Genomic DNA, 16,970 nt, shown 5'->3' on the forward strand with positions numbered 1-16,970 from the left:
GATTGGTGGAGTGCTGCAGAGATGGTTGTCCTTCTGGAAGGTTCTCCCATCTCCACAGAGGAACTCTAGAGCTCTGTCAGAGTGACCAAGGACCTTCTCCCCCGATTGCTCAGTTTGGCCGGGTGACACGCTCTAGGAAGAGTCTTGGTGTTTCCAAACTTCTTCCATTTAAGAATGATGGAGGCCACTGTGTTCTTGGGGACCTTCAATGCTGCAGAAATTGTTTGGATACCCTTTCCCAGATCTGTGCCTTGACACAATGCTGTCTTGGAGCTCTACGGACAATTCCTTCGACCTCATGGCTTGGTTTTTGCCTTATATAGACAGTTATGTGCATTTCCAAATCATGTCCAATCAATTGAATTTACCACAGGTAGAAACATCTATGCAATCCGGTTTCCGAGCTGGTCATGGGTGCACCTCAACCACGCTCAAGGTCCTAAACGATATTATAACCGCGATCGATAATAGACAGTACTGTGCAGCCGTCTTCATCGACCTGGCCAAGGCTTTCGACTCTGTCAACCACCGCATTCTTATTGGCAGACTAAATAGCCTTGGTTTCTCAAATGACTGCCTCGCCTGGTTCACCACCTACTTCTCAGATAGAGTTCAATGTGTCAAATCGGAGGTCCTGTTGTCTGGACCTCTGGCAGTCTCTATGGGGGTGCCACAGGGTTCAATTCTTGGGCCGACTCTTTTCTCTGTGTATATCAATGATGTCGCTCTTGCTGCTGGTGACTCTCAGATCCACCTCTACGCAGACGACACCATTTTGTATACATCTGGCCCTTCATTGGACACTGTGTTAACAAACCTCCAAACGAGCTTCAATGCCATACAACACTCCTTCCGTAGCCTCCAACTGCTCTTAAACACTAGTAAAACTAAATGCATGCTCTTCAATCAAACGCTGCTGGCACCCGCCCACCCGACTAGAATCACTACCCTCGACGGGTCTGACCTAGAGTATGTGGACAACTACAAATACCTAGGTGTCTGGTTAGACTGTAAACTCTCCTTCCAGACTCACATTAAGCATCTCCAATCCAAAGTTAAATCTAGAATTGGCTTCCTATTTCGCAACAAAGCCTCCTTCACTCATGCTGCCAAACATGCCCTCGTAAAACTGACTATCCTACCGATCCTTGACTTCCGCGATGTCATTTACAAAATAGCCTCCAACACTCTACTCAGCAAATTGGATGTAGTCTATCACAGTGCCATCCGTTTTGTCACCAAGCCCCATATACTACCCACCACTGTGACCTGTACGCTCTTGTTGGCTGGTCCTCACTACATATTTGTCGCCAAACCCACTGGCTCCAGGCCATCTATAAATCACTGCTAGGCAAATCTCCGCCTTATCTTAGATCATTGGTCACCATAGCAACACCCACCCGTAGTATGCATTCCAGCAGGAATATCTCACTGGTCATCCCCAAAGCCAACACCTCCTTTGGCCGCCATTCCTTCCAGTTCTCTGCTGCCAATGACTGGAACGAACTGCAAAAATCTCTGAAGCTGGAGACTCTTATCTCCCTCACTAACTTTAAGCATCAGTTGTCAGAGCACCTTACCGATCACTGCACCTGTACACAGCCCTTTTGAAATTAGCCCACTCAACTACCTCATCCCCATATTGTTATTTATTTTGCTCATTTGCACCCCAGTATCTCTATTTGCACATCATCTCTTGCACATCTATTAATTTCACTGTTAATACTAATTGTAATTATTTTGCACAATGGCCTATTTATTGCCTTACCTCCATAACTTACTACATTCGCACACACTGTATATATATTTTCTGTGGTATTTTTGACTTTATGTTTTGTTTTACCCCATATGTAACTCTGTGTTGTTGTTTTTATCGCACTGCTTTGCTTTATCTTGGCCAGGTCGCAGTTGTACATGAGAACTTGTTCTCAACTGGCTTACCTGGTAAAATAAAGGTAAAAAAAAAAAAAGGATGATAAATGGAAACAGGATGCACCTGAGCTAAATTTAGAGTCTTATAGCAATGGGTCTGAATGCTTATAAGGTATTTCTGTTTTTCATATTTTATAAATTTGCAAACATTTCTAAAAACCTGTTTTCGCTTTGTCATTATGGGGTATTGTGTGTAGATTAATGAGGATTTGATTTGATTTAATCAATTTTAGAATAATGCTGTAACGTAACAAAATGTGGAAAGGGGTCTGAATACTTTCTGAATGCACTGTATATCTTTTTAATATATATTTTCCTTGATTATTTTCCCCTAACCCTACCACCCCTCCACTAATTGGAGTGAACTAATGGACAACAACACTTAAACATTTTCTTGTTTGCTTATGGCCCTATACAGCTCGTTGAGTGCTGTCTTAGTGCCAGCGTCGGTTTGTGGTGGTAAATAGACAGCTACGAAAAATATAAATAGTATGGTCTACAGCTTATCATGAGGTATTCTAACTCAGGCGAGCAGAACCATGAGACTTAATATTAATATCCTCCTGGAATTATCTGTGCAAATCATTTTGTGATGAGAGGTGTGTTTTATTACTAAGCCTAGTTATCAGATCTTTACCTTGATATCCAGATTGGCTTTCATTATTTTGTTGAACAGCTAATTTACCAAGGGAATGTTGTTATACGAATATGTCACTACAGTATTGTCCTAATACTCTATCATCATTAGTAATAAAAACAGCCCGGAAGTCAGAGAGGAAAATCTAATCATATTCTCCTGGATCTGTTGTGGGGGATGTCTGTCCTTGGGGACCTGACAAGCTTTGTAGAGCAGCCACTCACTCTTTTCTCTCATTACTAACAGCACCACAAGAACTGCTATCCTATTAACATAGCACTGATATATTAACACAAGTTGCACTGATCTCCCAGAGATGGAGTAGGAGGATATCAGAGAAAACAAAAGGACTGTGCACAACGCTAAGACAAGAGACATTCCCTCCAATTTTATTGTCAGCCTACACACTCTCTGTTTGTATTTGAGCAATGACTGAATACTCTTCTAAGAATTTCAAATATGAAAAGACACGCATCATCTTTATTCTTTGGTTAGTGGTGACTAGCCCGTATATGCCCAGCTTCTGTTATTATTGTCATGGGGTCTACTACTTATTGGAGGCTAGGCATATCAGGAACAAGCGTTGACATGGTAACCCCAAAATCCTGATGCAGACTCTGACTTCAGTGTCCCCGTTACAAGTATATAGTGTAATACATACGTCGTTCCAAGGTTGCTACTGATAGAAGGCAAACTGTAGTTATCTATAATGATAACTATCCTTTCTCCTCCTACAGGCCAACCTTCCTCTCTGACCACCAGTCAGCCAGACACAAGTCCCGGGGTTCTTAAGGATCTCATGACCACAGCTCCACATGGCCTGCATCACCGAGACGCGCGTCCCGTCCCCCTCTCTCTCCGAGTTCAACACCCCCCTCTCAGAACACACCCCTCCCTTCCGGGGACGGCTGGAAGAGTCCCCCGCCTGCACCCCTGAGATGGACCTGACCCCCACCCAGTGTGTCCTGCGGAATGTACTATCCATCGACACCGGGGGTGCTCCGGTGCCTGAGGGCGGGGGAGGTGGAAGAGGTGGCCATAATGAAGAACACACCTGCGGGGGACACAGCCCCACGCCGAGCGAAGAACAGCAGGAGTACTTTGCCAACAGCGTGCTGAAACTCCATGAGAATGGGGAAGGAGGGGGGAGGACAGAGGGAGAGGGCCAGGACGCAGAGGGAGGGGCAGTCCGGAGCAAGGCTGATGATGTGAGACTGCTGTCGGGAGGAAGTGGAGGGTTTCTGGAGGGACTGTTTGGGTGTCTAAAGCCAGTCTGGACCATGATCGGCAAGGCCTACTCCACCGAACACAAACACAATTTGGAAGGTAAGAAGAGAGATAGGGATTGTAGTTAGGGTCAGGAGCTTCTCCTGACCACATGACTTGACCAGGAAACAATACAAATATTGACCCTTCTTGCACACTATTGTGTGTGATCACAATTTGAACAGATGTAATGATAGCTTTTTGGTATGCCTTTTCAGAAAATGCTTGCTTTTAAAGACATGCTCTGGAATTGTGGCGACTAGTAAACATTTTTTCAACCTACCGCTTTGGGCTGGATGTGTCAATGAGTAGTTCATACATGCATAATCTATGAGCAGAATTACTGGCTTACCTCAGCTAGCCACGAAATCCCTAGTTTGAAAGCGACTGTTTACTGGAAGCAGTGCGGCACCATTTTCCCTACATTTTCCCCCAAGTGGGCCAGCCCCCTAGCAATTCGAGTTCCAGCCAATGAGCTTTAGCCCCTTGCCATTTGAGTGACAGCTAGCAAGATGCACACACAGTAGAGTGAGCGAGAGAGTGCAATGATGTGGTGCACATATCTGCACATATGTGACGTAGTACACAATTTTCAGGGATCACTTTTGGCTCGTGAGCATTACTTTCAGAACTACTGGCTAAAAAGAATACAAAAGTACTGAAGAATCTCTTTAAGTATGGATGAAAGCGTTGATACACAACAAAAGTATGTGGACCCCTGCTCGTTAAACATCTCATTCCAAAATCATGGGCATTAATATAGAGTTGGGCCCTCCTTTGCTGCAATAACAGCCTCCACTCTTCTGGAAAGGCTTTCCACTAGATGTTGGAATGAGGGGACTTGCTTCCATTCAGCCACAAGAGCATTAGTGAGGTCGGGCACTGATTTTGGACGATTAGGCCTGGCTCGCAGTCAGCATTCCAATTCATCCCAAAGGTGTTCGTGAGGTTGAGGTCAGGGCTCTGTGCAGGCCAGTCAAGTTCTTCCACACCGATCTCAACAAACCATTTCCGAATGGACCTCACTTTGTGCACATGGGCATTGTCATGCTGAAACAAGAAAGGGCCTTCCCCAAACTGTACAGAATCATGTTGAATGCTGTAGCGTTAAGATTTCCCTTCACTGGAACTAAGGGGCCTAGCCCGAACCTTGAAAAACAGCCCCAGACCATTATTCCTCTTCCACAAACTTTACAGTCGGCACTATGCATTGGGGCAGGTAGCATTCTCCTGGCATCCGCCAAACCCAGATTAGTCCGTCGGACTGCCAGATGGTGAAGCGTGATTCATCATTCCAGAGAACGCATTTCCACTGCTCCAGAGTCCAATGGCGACGAGCTTTACACCACTCCAGGTGACGCTTGGCATCGCGCATGGTGATCTTAGGCTTGTGTGCAGCTGCTCGGCCATGGAAACCCATTTCATGAAGCTCCCAACTAACAGTTATTGTGCGGACAATGCTTCCAGAGGCAGCTTGGAACTCAGTAGTAAGTGTTGCAACCGAGGACAGACGATTTTTAAGCATTGGAAATACTTTTAGCGGATGATCTGCTTCTGTTCTGTGGGTGGCACTGTGTGCTGTTTTCGAAGGATGGGTCCTGGCCCCTCGGGGGGCCTAGGGATCCGGGGGGACGGGAGTGGTCTGCCGGTCACTGGGAAGACGGCCCAACTTGGGATGGGGGATTTAGCGGGTGGAATAGTGGAGAACAATTGGAGGGTTACTTAGTAGCAATGCAAATATCATTGTACAGCTATATGGACACTCAATCACAATGGTACTTTTTAATGGTACATTTACAAACATATAGTATGATAAATAGGTATTAGGTGAAATAAGTATAGCCAGTTATAATTGTAATGGCTTAGCAGATAATAAGAAAAGAAGAACAATATTTACCTTGCTAAAAGAGAAGGAATATAATATCTATTGTTTACAGGAAACTCATTCAACAATTTTTTGTGTGGAAAAAGGACTGGGGGGCGAAATATACTTTTCCCATGGGAAAGAAACTCGAAAGGGGTGATGATATTAATTAACAGTAATTTTGATCCGAATGTGCAAATTGTCCAAACAGATCCGCAAGGTAAATAGATGATTTCAAAAATTTTATTGGACCATAAACAGATATGGCTCATTAACCTTTACTGACCAAATAATGATGATCCACGCTTCTTTGAAAATATATACACTACTCGTTCAAGGGTGTTTCTTTATTTTTACTATTTTCTACTTTGTAGAATAATAGTGAAGACATCAAAACTATGAAATAACACATATGGAATCATGCAGTAACCAAAAAAGTGTTAAACAAATCAAAATATATTTTATATTTGAGATTCTTCAAATAGCCACCATTTGCCTTGATGACAGCTTTGAACACTCTTGGCATTCTCATTCCATCTCCTTTAACCGAAGCTAATTATATGGATTTTGTTTCTATTCATATTGTAAAATTAACAACCATACAGAAAGACTAATGTGAAGGCGAAATTACAGAGGAGGAACTTCTTGATGCAATTAAATCCTTTAAGTCCGGGAAAACTCCAGGGCTGGATGGCATACCAGTTGAGGTATACCAAACCTTTTTTGATATACTCAGAGGACCGTTATTAGCATGTTTTAACAACTCCTATGTAAATGGTAGATTATCAGACTCTCAACAAGAGGGGCTGATTTCATTATTACTGAAACAGGATACAAGTGGGAAATATAAAGATCCAGTCCATTAAAAAAATTGGAGGCCCCTTACACTTCAGTGTTGCGATGCAAAACATCTAGCAAAATCTATAACGCATAGAATTAAAAGGAATTGTCGCACAATATTCATTCTAATCAGACAGGTTTTATACATGGACAATACATTGGAGATAATATAAGGCAAGTACTGGAAACAATAGAACACTATGAAAAATCTGGGAAACCAGGCCTGCTATTAATAGCTGACTTTGAAAAGGCTTTTGATAAAGTACGACTGGAGTTTATATATAAATGCCTGGAACATTTCAATTTTGGAGAATCTCTTATAAAATGGGTTAAAATCATGTATAGTAACCCTGGGTGTAAAATTGCAAATATTGGCTACTTCTCAGAAAGTTTTAAACTGTCAAGAGGACTAGAACAAGGATGTCCACTATCGGCATATCTATTTATTATGGCCATATTAAAATCAGATCCAACAATAATATCAAGGGATTAGAAATCCAGGGCTTAAAAACAAAGGTGTGGTACGCTGATGATTCATGTTTTCTTTTAAATCCAAAACGTGGGTCCCTCCACAGCCACGTAGAGGATCTAGATAATTTTTCTAACCTCTCTGGATTACAACCAAATTATGATAAATGTACTATATTACGTATTGGATCACTAAAAAATACAACTTTTACATTACTGTGTAGTTTACCAATAAAATGGTCTGATGGTGATGTGGATATACTCGGTATACATATCCCGAAAGAAAGAAATGATCTCACTCCAATAAATGTTTATAGAAAGTTAGCAAAAATAGATAAGATCTTGCTACCATGGAAAGGTAAATACCTGTCTATTTGTGGAAATATCACCCTGATTAACTCTTTAGTAATATCCCAGTTTACCTATTTGCTTGTGGTCTTGCCTACACATAGCGAACCGTTTTTTAAATTATATGAGAAAAAAATATTCCATTTAATTTGGAACGCCAAGCCAGACAAAATTAAATGGGCCTATTTATATAATGAATATGAATTCGGAGAGTATACATTTTTAAATATTAAAGCATTAGACCTCTCACTAAAGGCTTCAGTCATACAAAAGTTATACTTAAATCTGAACTGGTTCTCCAGCAAATTAGTAAGAATGTCTCACCCTGTGTTCAAGAATGGCCTTCATCCCTTTATTCAGATTACAACCTCTCACTTTCAGTTATCTCCCAAAAATTGCTATTTTTAAAACAAGTCATAGAAAGTTGGTTGCAATTTCAATTTCATCAACCAGAAAGGACAGAACAAATAATGCAACAAATATTGTGGTTAAACTCAAATATACTAATTGATTAAAAAAAGGCATAATTTTCGTAAATTATATCATAGGTAGGACTGGTGGAGTTATGTTGCACATGCAGCTAACAAAAACATATGGAAATGTCTGCTCTACGCAAAATTACAACCAACTAATTGCAGCATTACCGCAAAAATGCAAGAGGAAAGTGGAAGGGGGAAAAAGTAAGGAACTTATCTGTCGGCCCTACATTAACGACTATCATTGGTTAAAGAAAATTCGGATAAATAAAAAAGTATACCAGTTTCATTTAAGGACCAAAAAATGGACAGCTGTGCCATATAGATTGCAAAATAGTTGGGAAGAGATTTCTGACGTACCAATTCCATGGCACAGGGTTTATGAACTGATACGCAAAACGACACAGGATTCAAAACTTTGAATTTTTCAATTTACAATATTATACAAAATTCTTGCAACCAATAGAATGTTATTTATATGGGGGATACAACCTTCCCAGCTCTGCAGAGTTTGCTGCGAAGAGACAGAATCATTAGATAATTTGTTTTGGTACTGTCCATATATATATTCCTCTGTAGCTCAGCTGGTAGAGCACGGCGCTTGTAACGCCAAGGTAGTGGGTTCGATCCCCGGGACCACCCATACACAAAAATGTATGCACGCATGACTGTAAGTCGCTTTGGATAAAAGCGTCTGCTAAATGGCATATTTATTTATTTTATATATTTTTTCAAAAAACGAAATGGGGGATCGAAAGTGATGCATTGATCTACACTACAATCTATCTGCAATATTAAAGCTGATCTAACCCCCGCTATGTGCTTCAGCAATCGGCGGTCCCGTTCTGTGAGCTTTTGTGGCCTACCATTCGCGGTTGAGCCATTGTTGCTCATAGATGCTTCCACTTCACAATAACAGCACTTACAGTGAGGGAAAAAAAGTATTTGATCCCATGCTGATTTTGTACGTTTTTCCACTGACAAAGACATGATCAGTATATGATTTAAATGGTAGGTTTATTTGAACAGTGAGAGACAGAATAACAACAAAAAAATCCAGAAAAACGCATGTCAAAAATGTTATAAATTGATTTGCATTTTAATGAGGGAAATAAGTATTTGACCCCTCTGCAAAACATGACTTAGTACTTGGTGGCAAAACCCTTGTTGGCAATCACAGAGGTCAGACGTTTCTTGTAGTTGGCCACCAGGTTTGCACACATCTCAGAAGGGATTTTGTTCCACTCCTCTTTGCAGATCTTCTCCAAGTCATTAAGGTTTCGAGGCTGACGTTTGGCAACTCGAACCTTCAGCTCCCTCCACAGATTTTCTATGGGATTAAGGTCTGGAGACTGGCTAGGCCACTCCAGGACCTTAATGTGCTTCTTCTTGAGCCACTCCTTTGTTGCCTTGGCCGTGTGTTTTGGGTCATTGTCATGCTGGAATACCCATCCACGACCAATTTTCAATGCCCTGGCTAAGGGAAGGAGGTTCTCACACAAGATTTGACGGTACATGGCACCGTCCATCGTCCCTTTGATGCGGTGAAGTTGTCCTGTCCCTTTAGCAGAAAAACACCCCCAAAGCATAATGTTTCCACCTCCATGTTTGACGGTGGGGATGGTGTTCTTGGGGTCATAGGCAGCATTCCTCCTCCAAACACGGCGAGTTGAGTTGATGCCAAAGAGCTCGATTTTGGTCTCATCTGACCACAACACTTTCACCCAATTCTCCTCTGAATCATTCAGATGTTCATTGGCAAACTTCAGACGGCCCTGTATATGTGCTTTCTTGAGCAGGGGGACCTTGCGGGCGCTGCAGGATTTCAGTCCTTCACGGCGTAGTGTGTTACCAATTGTTTTCTTGGTGACTATGGTCCCAGCTGCCTTGAGATCATTGACAAGATCCTCTTGTGTAGTTCTGGGCTGATTCCTCACCATTCTCATGATCTTTGCAACTCCACGAGGTGAGATCTTGCTTGGAGCCCCAGGCCGAGGGAGATTGACAGTTATTTTGTGTTTCTTCCAACTGTTGTCACCTTCTCACCACGATGGTCTTGTAGCCCATTCCAGCCTTGTGTAGGTCTACAATCTTGTCCCTGACATCCTTGGAGAGCTCTTTGGTCTTGGCCATGGTGGAGAGTTTGGAATCTGATTGATTGATTGCTTCTGTGGACAGGTGTCTTTTATACAGGTAACAAACTGAGATTAGGAGCACTCCCTTTAAGAGTGTGTTCCTAATCTCAGCTCGTTACCTGTATAAAAGACACCTGGGAGCCAGAAATCTTTCTGATTGAGAGGGGGTCAAATACTTATTTCCCTCATTAAAATGCAAATCAATTTATAACATTTTTGACCTGCGTATTTCTGGATTTTTTGTTGTTATTCTGTCTCTCACTGTTCAAATAAACCTACCATTAAAATTATAGACTGATCATTTCTTTGTCAGTGGGCAAACGTACAAACTCAGCAGGGGATCAAATACTTTTTTCCCTCACTGTACATATGACCGGGGCAGCTCTAGCAGGGCAGACATTTTACGAACTGACTTGTTGGAAAGGTGGCTTCCCATGACGGTACCACGTTGAAAGTCACTGAGCTCTTCAGTAAGGCCATTCTACTGTCAATGTTTGTCTATGGAGATTGCATGGCGGTGTGCTCGATTTATACACCTGTCAACAACGGGTGTGGCTGAAATAGCCGAATCCACTAACTTGAAGGGGTGTCCACATACTTTTGAATATATAGTGGATGTTAATGGGATGATAGGCCTACATGTGTTTATGTATAATTATATCAACCAGTCGGTGGTAAAATGTCTCAATAAAATAGAACACACCAGCATATTGTAAGTACACCCTCGCTCTCTGACTGGAGAGCTGGAGAGAGAAAGAGAGAGAGAGAGGGTGGTAGGGTGGGGTAGAAGATGGAGATAGATCAAAAAGCAGAGGGCAGAGAGAGAGAGGCGGAATAAAACATCCGTGCACCTCTCTGCCAGATAGTGTTTGGGTGTTTGAGTGTGTTTTTGTGTGGGTATGTGCACGCCTGTGTCTATGTGAGAGTGTTTGTGTGTGCGCATGCCTCTGTGTGTGTGTGTGTGTGAGAGATGGTTTGCTGTGGCTGCGCGTGTTAATAGAGATGAGAGGTGCAGGGTCAGTGTGTGGTGTTGAATAATGTATGACTTAGATTTGGCGGAGGGGTCCCAGGGGAGAGGAGGGCTATTGTAGCAGCCAGGCTGCAGACATAAACAGGCCTGTCTCCCTGCCTGCGTCTCACACACACACACACACACACACACACACACACACACACACACACACACACACACACACACACACACACACACACACCACACCGGTGCAGGCGCACACACACACACACACACACACACACACACACACACACACACACACACACACACACACACACACACACACACACTCTGTAGTCTTCTGGGTAATACGTTTTCCACTCTAAATCCTGCCATTGTGGCAAGGTGACTGTAACAAGACTTCTGTGCTCTGGAGGGGACAGAGAGAGGGAACGGGAGAGGAGGGGATGAGAGGAGGAGGAGGAGGAGAGGGGGAAAGGAGTGAGAGAGGGAAGGGGAGGAGAGGGGAAGAGAGGGATTTGGGAGGCTATTGTGGAAGAGTAGCAGAGGAGAGGTGAGAGCGAGGGAACATGAGGCGAGTGTTGAGAGGAGGGGAAGAGGGGGATTTGAGAGGCTAATATGGAAGGATAGCAGAGGAGGGGTGGGGGGGATTCCCCAGGGATGGGGGTGATGGGGGTTGGGGATGGGGAGTCTGCCTGATAAGGGGAGACAGACAGACAGTTAACACAGGATGCCGAAATTACTGCTGTTCTGCTGTTCCCTTCCTTCACAGGGAGAATTTTCTGATACATTTATCAAATTAGCCAGGACGCTACGAATGATTAATGATCTACCTTGATGGGATTCGTTTTTCAGAAGTCTATAAATTATTGCCAAATGGTTGCCATGAAGTATGATTATTATATTCTGTTGTTGTTGTAGTTGTCTTTCTTTCATGCATGGTTTGCAGTGCAACTCTATTATTTGTTTATCCGGATCCCCATTAGCTTTGGCAGAAGCAGCAGCTACTCATCCTGGGGTCCACAAGAAACACAAAACATAACAAGTAAGAAAACACTGATACACTGAAAGACAAAGACAGTCACCAAAATGTTAAATACAACAATATAAAAACAATACAACAACAAAAATAAGTGTGTGTTTGTGCGTGTCCCCTCACAGTCCCCACATCCATGAGATGTTGTTTAATCCATTTTTTAAAGGGAATTTTGCTGTTTGCTTGAGTAATTGGAGATGGAAGGGAGTTCCATGCGATCATGGCTCTGTATAGTACTGTGTGTTGCCGTGAATTCGTTTTGGACTTGGGGACTGTGAAGACCCCTGGTGGCATGTCTTGTGGGGTATGTATGGGTGTCTGAGCTGAATGTTATTTCATTATGCAGACAATCTTGAATTTTTAATCACAGTAATATTTCCCATGAAAACTAGATGAGAAGCAGTTAATCTCTCGTCAACCCTCAACTAGGAAAGACTGGCATGCATGTTGTTGATGTTAGTTCTGTGTGTGCAGTTAAGGGCAAGGCATTCTGCTCTGTTTTGAGCCAGCTGCAGCTTTGCTAGGTCTTTCTTTGCTGCACTTGACCATATTAGCGGACAGTAATCAAGATGGGACAAGCCCAGAGCCTGAACAACCAGTACAATGGATTTTTGTGTCAAAAAGGCAGAACATATTTTTATAGCAGACATACCCCTCCCCATGTTCACAACAGTTTTGTCAATATGACTTGACCATGATAATTGACCATCCAATGTTATACCTGGGAGTTTAGCTTCTTCAGCTTGCTCAATGGTCACACCCTTTATGTACAACTCCAGTTGAGGTGTAGGTCTTAGAGAATGTTTTGAACCAAATACAATACTTTTAGTTTTAGATGTATTTAAGACCAGTTTATTATTAATCTCCCATTCTGATACTGACTGTAACTCCTTATGTAGAATTTCAGTGAGCTCACTGGCTTTGGGTGCTGACATGTAGTGTGGAATCATATTGATAATTTAAAGGTACAGTATGTACATGTATACTGTATGTCAAGGAATGGTGTCCATCCTAGATGCAGTAATATTGGAAATATTTGTTTTCAGTTACTGTCATTCTCAAAGCAGTGACTCACTCACTCATTAACAGGATGTGTCTCACCCCGACCCCTTTTTTTCTGCCAATACTGTTTCGCTGACCTTTTCTCTCCCTTTCTCCGTGTTCTCTCCCCCTTCCTCCTCTCCCCTCTCCTCTCCAGAGTTGTGGGAGGTACCATTTGAGGACATCTCAGAGCTGCAGTGGGTAGGCAGCGGGGCCCAGGGGGCTGTCTTCCTGGGGAAACTCCACGGACAGGAAGTAGCGGTGAAGAAGGTCCGAGACATCAAGGAGACAGACATCAGACACCTGAGGAAGCTCAAACACCCCAACATCATCACCTTCAAGTGAGAATACTAGCAAAAATATCAGGGGTTTTCTTCTTCATCTGCTCATGTCGTCCCCAGTTTCCTATTTTCCTTGCCATTAGTCCCCAGATCTTTGTGTTCTGATCATGTATGCCTGTGTCTGAGTTGTCCATGTTTTTGTCTTATACTGGTGACAAACCACATTTCCCCTCAGAGAATCCGTAAGTTGTATTCATTAATTCCCTCCAGGGGTATGTACAGTAGGTTGTAAATAGTGATGATGTGTTCAGGGTCTTTCTGGCTCATTTCCTCAACCCTTCTATCATCCCACTGTTCCCTCTCTTCCCTACAAAGACGTAGATCGGTTATAAAAATAGATGATATGTTGAGTCATGTCTTTACTCACCCCCCTTCTCTTTTTCTCCTACCTATCCTCCCTCTCTCCCTCTCTAGGGGTATCTGCACCCAGGCTCCGTGCTACTGTATCCTAATGGAGTACTGTGCCCAGGGCCAGCTGTATGAGGTGCTAAGGGCGGGCAGGAAGATCACCCCCTCCCTGCTCATCGACTGGGCCATGGGCATTGCTGGGGGCATGAACTACCTTCACCTCCACAAGATCATCCACAGGGACCTCAAGTCACCCAAGTGAGTTCTACCTACATTGATAACTATACTTTAACTTCATTGTAGATCTGTTTGTGCTTGAGCCAACACCTCTGTTGTGTTCATTGTCATGCAAACATATGGTCATACACAAAGTAAATATCAATTTCTACGACTTATTTCCATTGAGGTTGTTTTAGTGTCCGTGTATCACGGTACCAGACCTCAACACCATATTCTCGTTAATGTCGTTTGAATAGTTATAGGACGGCTGGCGCTGTGGCTACCGTACATTTTCCTGACTGTGCCTGTTCCCTCCAGCATGTTGATTACGTACGACGACGCGGTGAAGATCTCCGACTTTGGCACGTCTAAAGAGATGAGTGATAAGAGCACCAAGATGTCATTCGCCGGTACGGTGGCCTGGATGGCCCCGGAGGTCATCAGGAACGAACCCGTCTCAGAGAAGGTCGACATCTGGTAAGAGTAAGGTCTCTCTCTCTCTCTCTCTCTCTCTCTCTCTCTCTCTCTCTCTCTCTCTCTCTCTCTCTCTCTCTCTCTCTCTCTCTCTCTCTCTCTCTCTCTCTCTCTCTCTCTCTCTCTCTCTCTCTCTCTCTCTCTCTCTCTCTCTCTCTCTCTCTCTCTCTCTCTCTCTCTCTCTCTCTCTCTCTCTCTCTCTCTCTCTCTCTCTCTCTCTCTCATTGGAACCAGGTGCTATGGTCTTTGGCCACGCACACAAGTGGTGGGTTTGGCATCGAAAGCAGGATACATATGCAGAAAATAACCTCATACCTACTGTAAAATATGGTGGTGGATATTTGATGTTATGGGGCTGTTTTGCTTCCAATGGTCCTGGGGCACTTGTTAAGGTCAACAGCATCATGAACTCTACCAAGTACCAGGACATTTTAGCCATAAACCTGGTTGACTTTGCCAGGAGGCTGAAACTTGGCCACAAGTGGATCTTCCAGCAAGACAATAACCCCAAGCACACATAAAAATCCACAAAGAAATGGTTAATTGATTTTAAAAAATATTAAAATTTTGCATCACAGTATCCGGACTTGAACCTGTGGTTTTAATTGAAGAGGGCAGTCCATGAGCGCAGACCAAAGGATACCAAGGATCTGGAAAGATGCTGTATGGAGGAATGTTCTAACATCCATCCCAATGTGTTCTCCAATTTCATAAAGCATTATAGAAAAAGGCTTAGTGCTGTTATCCTTGCAAGGGGAGGGTGCACAAAGTATTGAAAATGGGTGGCAATACTTTTGAGACATACTGTATCTTTGAGATTTGTTTTTATTACTTGTTAAACAAAATATATTTCTCTGAGCAATTGTATTAGTATAACATAGTATCATTTTCTCATTTTTGGAGCATTACACAGTCTTTTTTGCTCATCTTTATCAAGGGTGCCAATAATTTAGAAGTGACTGTATGGTCAAAATGTTGGACTCTAAAAGGTTTTAGAACCGGGCAAAGCACCCTTGTTTTTAGCAGTATACTGTATCTGCTTTATCTATCTAATAGCACTACATCTCTTGGCCTCATGGTTATCTGTTCTGAGAGAAGGGATGATTTGAGGCGTTGTGTGTATCCTCTGTCCTGTCTGCACTAACATCTTCTGACATTTGGGCCAGAGAACTGGCTAAATATAAAAGAACATTGGGTTCTTTTTTGTTAGACAATAAAATGGGAGGACTCATTTGAGTGAGTGCTCCTTGTCTTTGGAAATATTAGACATATGCACTGTGACTATATGTGGTAGTGAAACAGCAAGGTTAGAACTTTCCCTCCCAGTACTTTCCTAATCCCTACCCTGTGACAGGTCTAAACTATCGTCCTACTCAGTGCCCTGTGCCAGGTATGTACCAGGTCTCCAGTACCTCCCTGCCCTGTGCCAGGCCTCCCCATGCTGCACCAATAATTGTCTCTCTCCAGATTAAACATTGAAGCACAAATTGAGCTACAGATTTAGGATCTTAAATTGAGCCAGTTTGCTACGGCAGGAAAATAATCCTGCAGCAACAGGAAATGTGAATTATGTGGATTATAATTAATGGACATTTCTGTCAGGGTTGATACATTTGTTGTAAGGTCAAATCAGGTCTGAAATTTCAAAGTGGAAATTACAAACTTTACAAGGCTTTTTCAACCTCAAATACACTACAAGTTTAAAATGTCCTGCACTGCTCTCTCCCTCCCACACAAAGCTATTGGTGCTTTCTCCCTCCCACACAATGCTATTGGTGCGCTCTCCCTTCCACATGATACGATTGGTGCGTACCAGAGTCACCATGGCAATATAAGGTGCCATCAACAACAACACTTCCATAGTCCCTCAGCCTGCGTGTTATCCCCCAGCCTCTACCCGACGATAGGGGCTGAGCCACACACTGGCCTTGAGCCAACCAAGCACCCTGACACCAGACAGGCTAGGGCATGGGTAGGCAACCCTGTTCCTGGAGTTCCGCAGGTACTGCAGGATTTTGTTCCAACTAGGCACCACACCTGACCAACTGAGCTAATTGATCAGTTCAGTGATTGCCTAAATTCAACACACCTGGTCTTCCAGGTCGGCACTCCAGGACCAGGGAAGGCCAAATCAAATTTTATGTACACATATTTTGCAGATGTTATCGCAGGTGCAGAAAAATGCTTATGTTTCTAGCTTCCACATTGCAGTAATACCGAACAATAAAAAACAATACACACAAATCCCAAAAATAAAAATAAAGAAATTAAGAAATAGCAGAGTCCAGAATATAAGTATATATGTATATGATGGTGTGTATAGTCAGTATGGACAGTATATGAATAGAAAAGGTTTGTACAGCAGTAGTTATAAAGGATGAGCCTTGACTAGAATACAGTATATACAAACGAAGTGGGTAAAACAGTATGTAAACATTATCAAAGTGACCAGTGTTCAATGACTACAGTGGGGGAAAAAAGTATTTAGTCAGCCACCAATTGTGCAAGTTCTCCCACTTAAAAAGATGAGAGAGGCCTGTAATTTTCATCATAGGTACACGTCAACTAT

The 16,970-nt window shown here is 42.9% G+C and overlaps 1 protein-coding gene across 3 annotated transcripts in view; it reads left to right on the forward strand.

The window, feature by feature from the left end:
- Window positions 1–16,970, forward strand: part of LOC121578310 (mitogen-activated protein kinase kinase kinase 12-like) — a 64,673-nt gene that overhangs the window by 12,222 nt on the left and 35,481 nt on the right. For all 3 annotated transcript variants that reach the window (XM_041892600.2, XM_041892602.2, XM_041892601.2), the window contains exons 2-5: window positions 3,307–3,895; window positions 13,177–13,360; window positions 13,775–13,966; window positions 14,246–14,404. In XM_041892600.2, coding sequence (XP_041748534.2) covers window positions 3,385–3,895; window positions 13,177–13,360; window positions 13,775–13,966; window positions 14,246–14,404 — 1,046 coding nt within the window. In that variant the 5' untranslated portion in view covers window positions 3,307–3,384. The remainder of the gene's footprint in view (window positions 1–3,306; window positions 3,896–13,176; window positions 13,361–13,774; window positions 13,967–14,245; window positions 14,405–16,970) is intronic.

The sequence above is a fragment of the Coregonus clupeaformis genome, chromosome 12 (assembly GCF_020615455.1).
Source record: "Coregonus clupeaformis isolate EN_2021a chromosome 12, ASM2061545v1, whole genome shotgun sequence".
Lineage (NCBI taxonomy): Eukaryota > Metazoa > Chordata > Actinopteri > Salmoniformes > Salmonidae > Coregonus > Coregonus clupeaformis.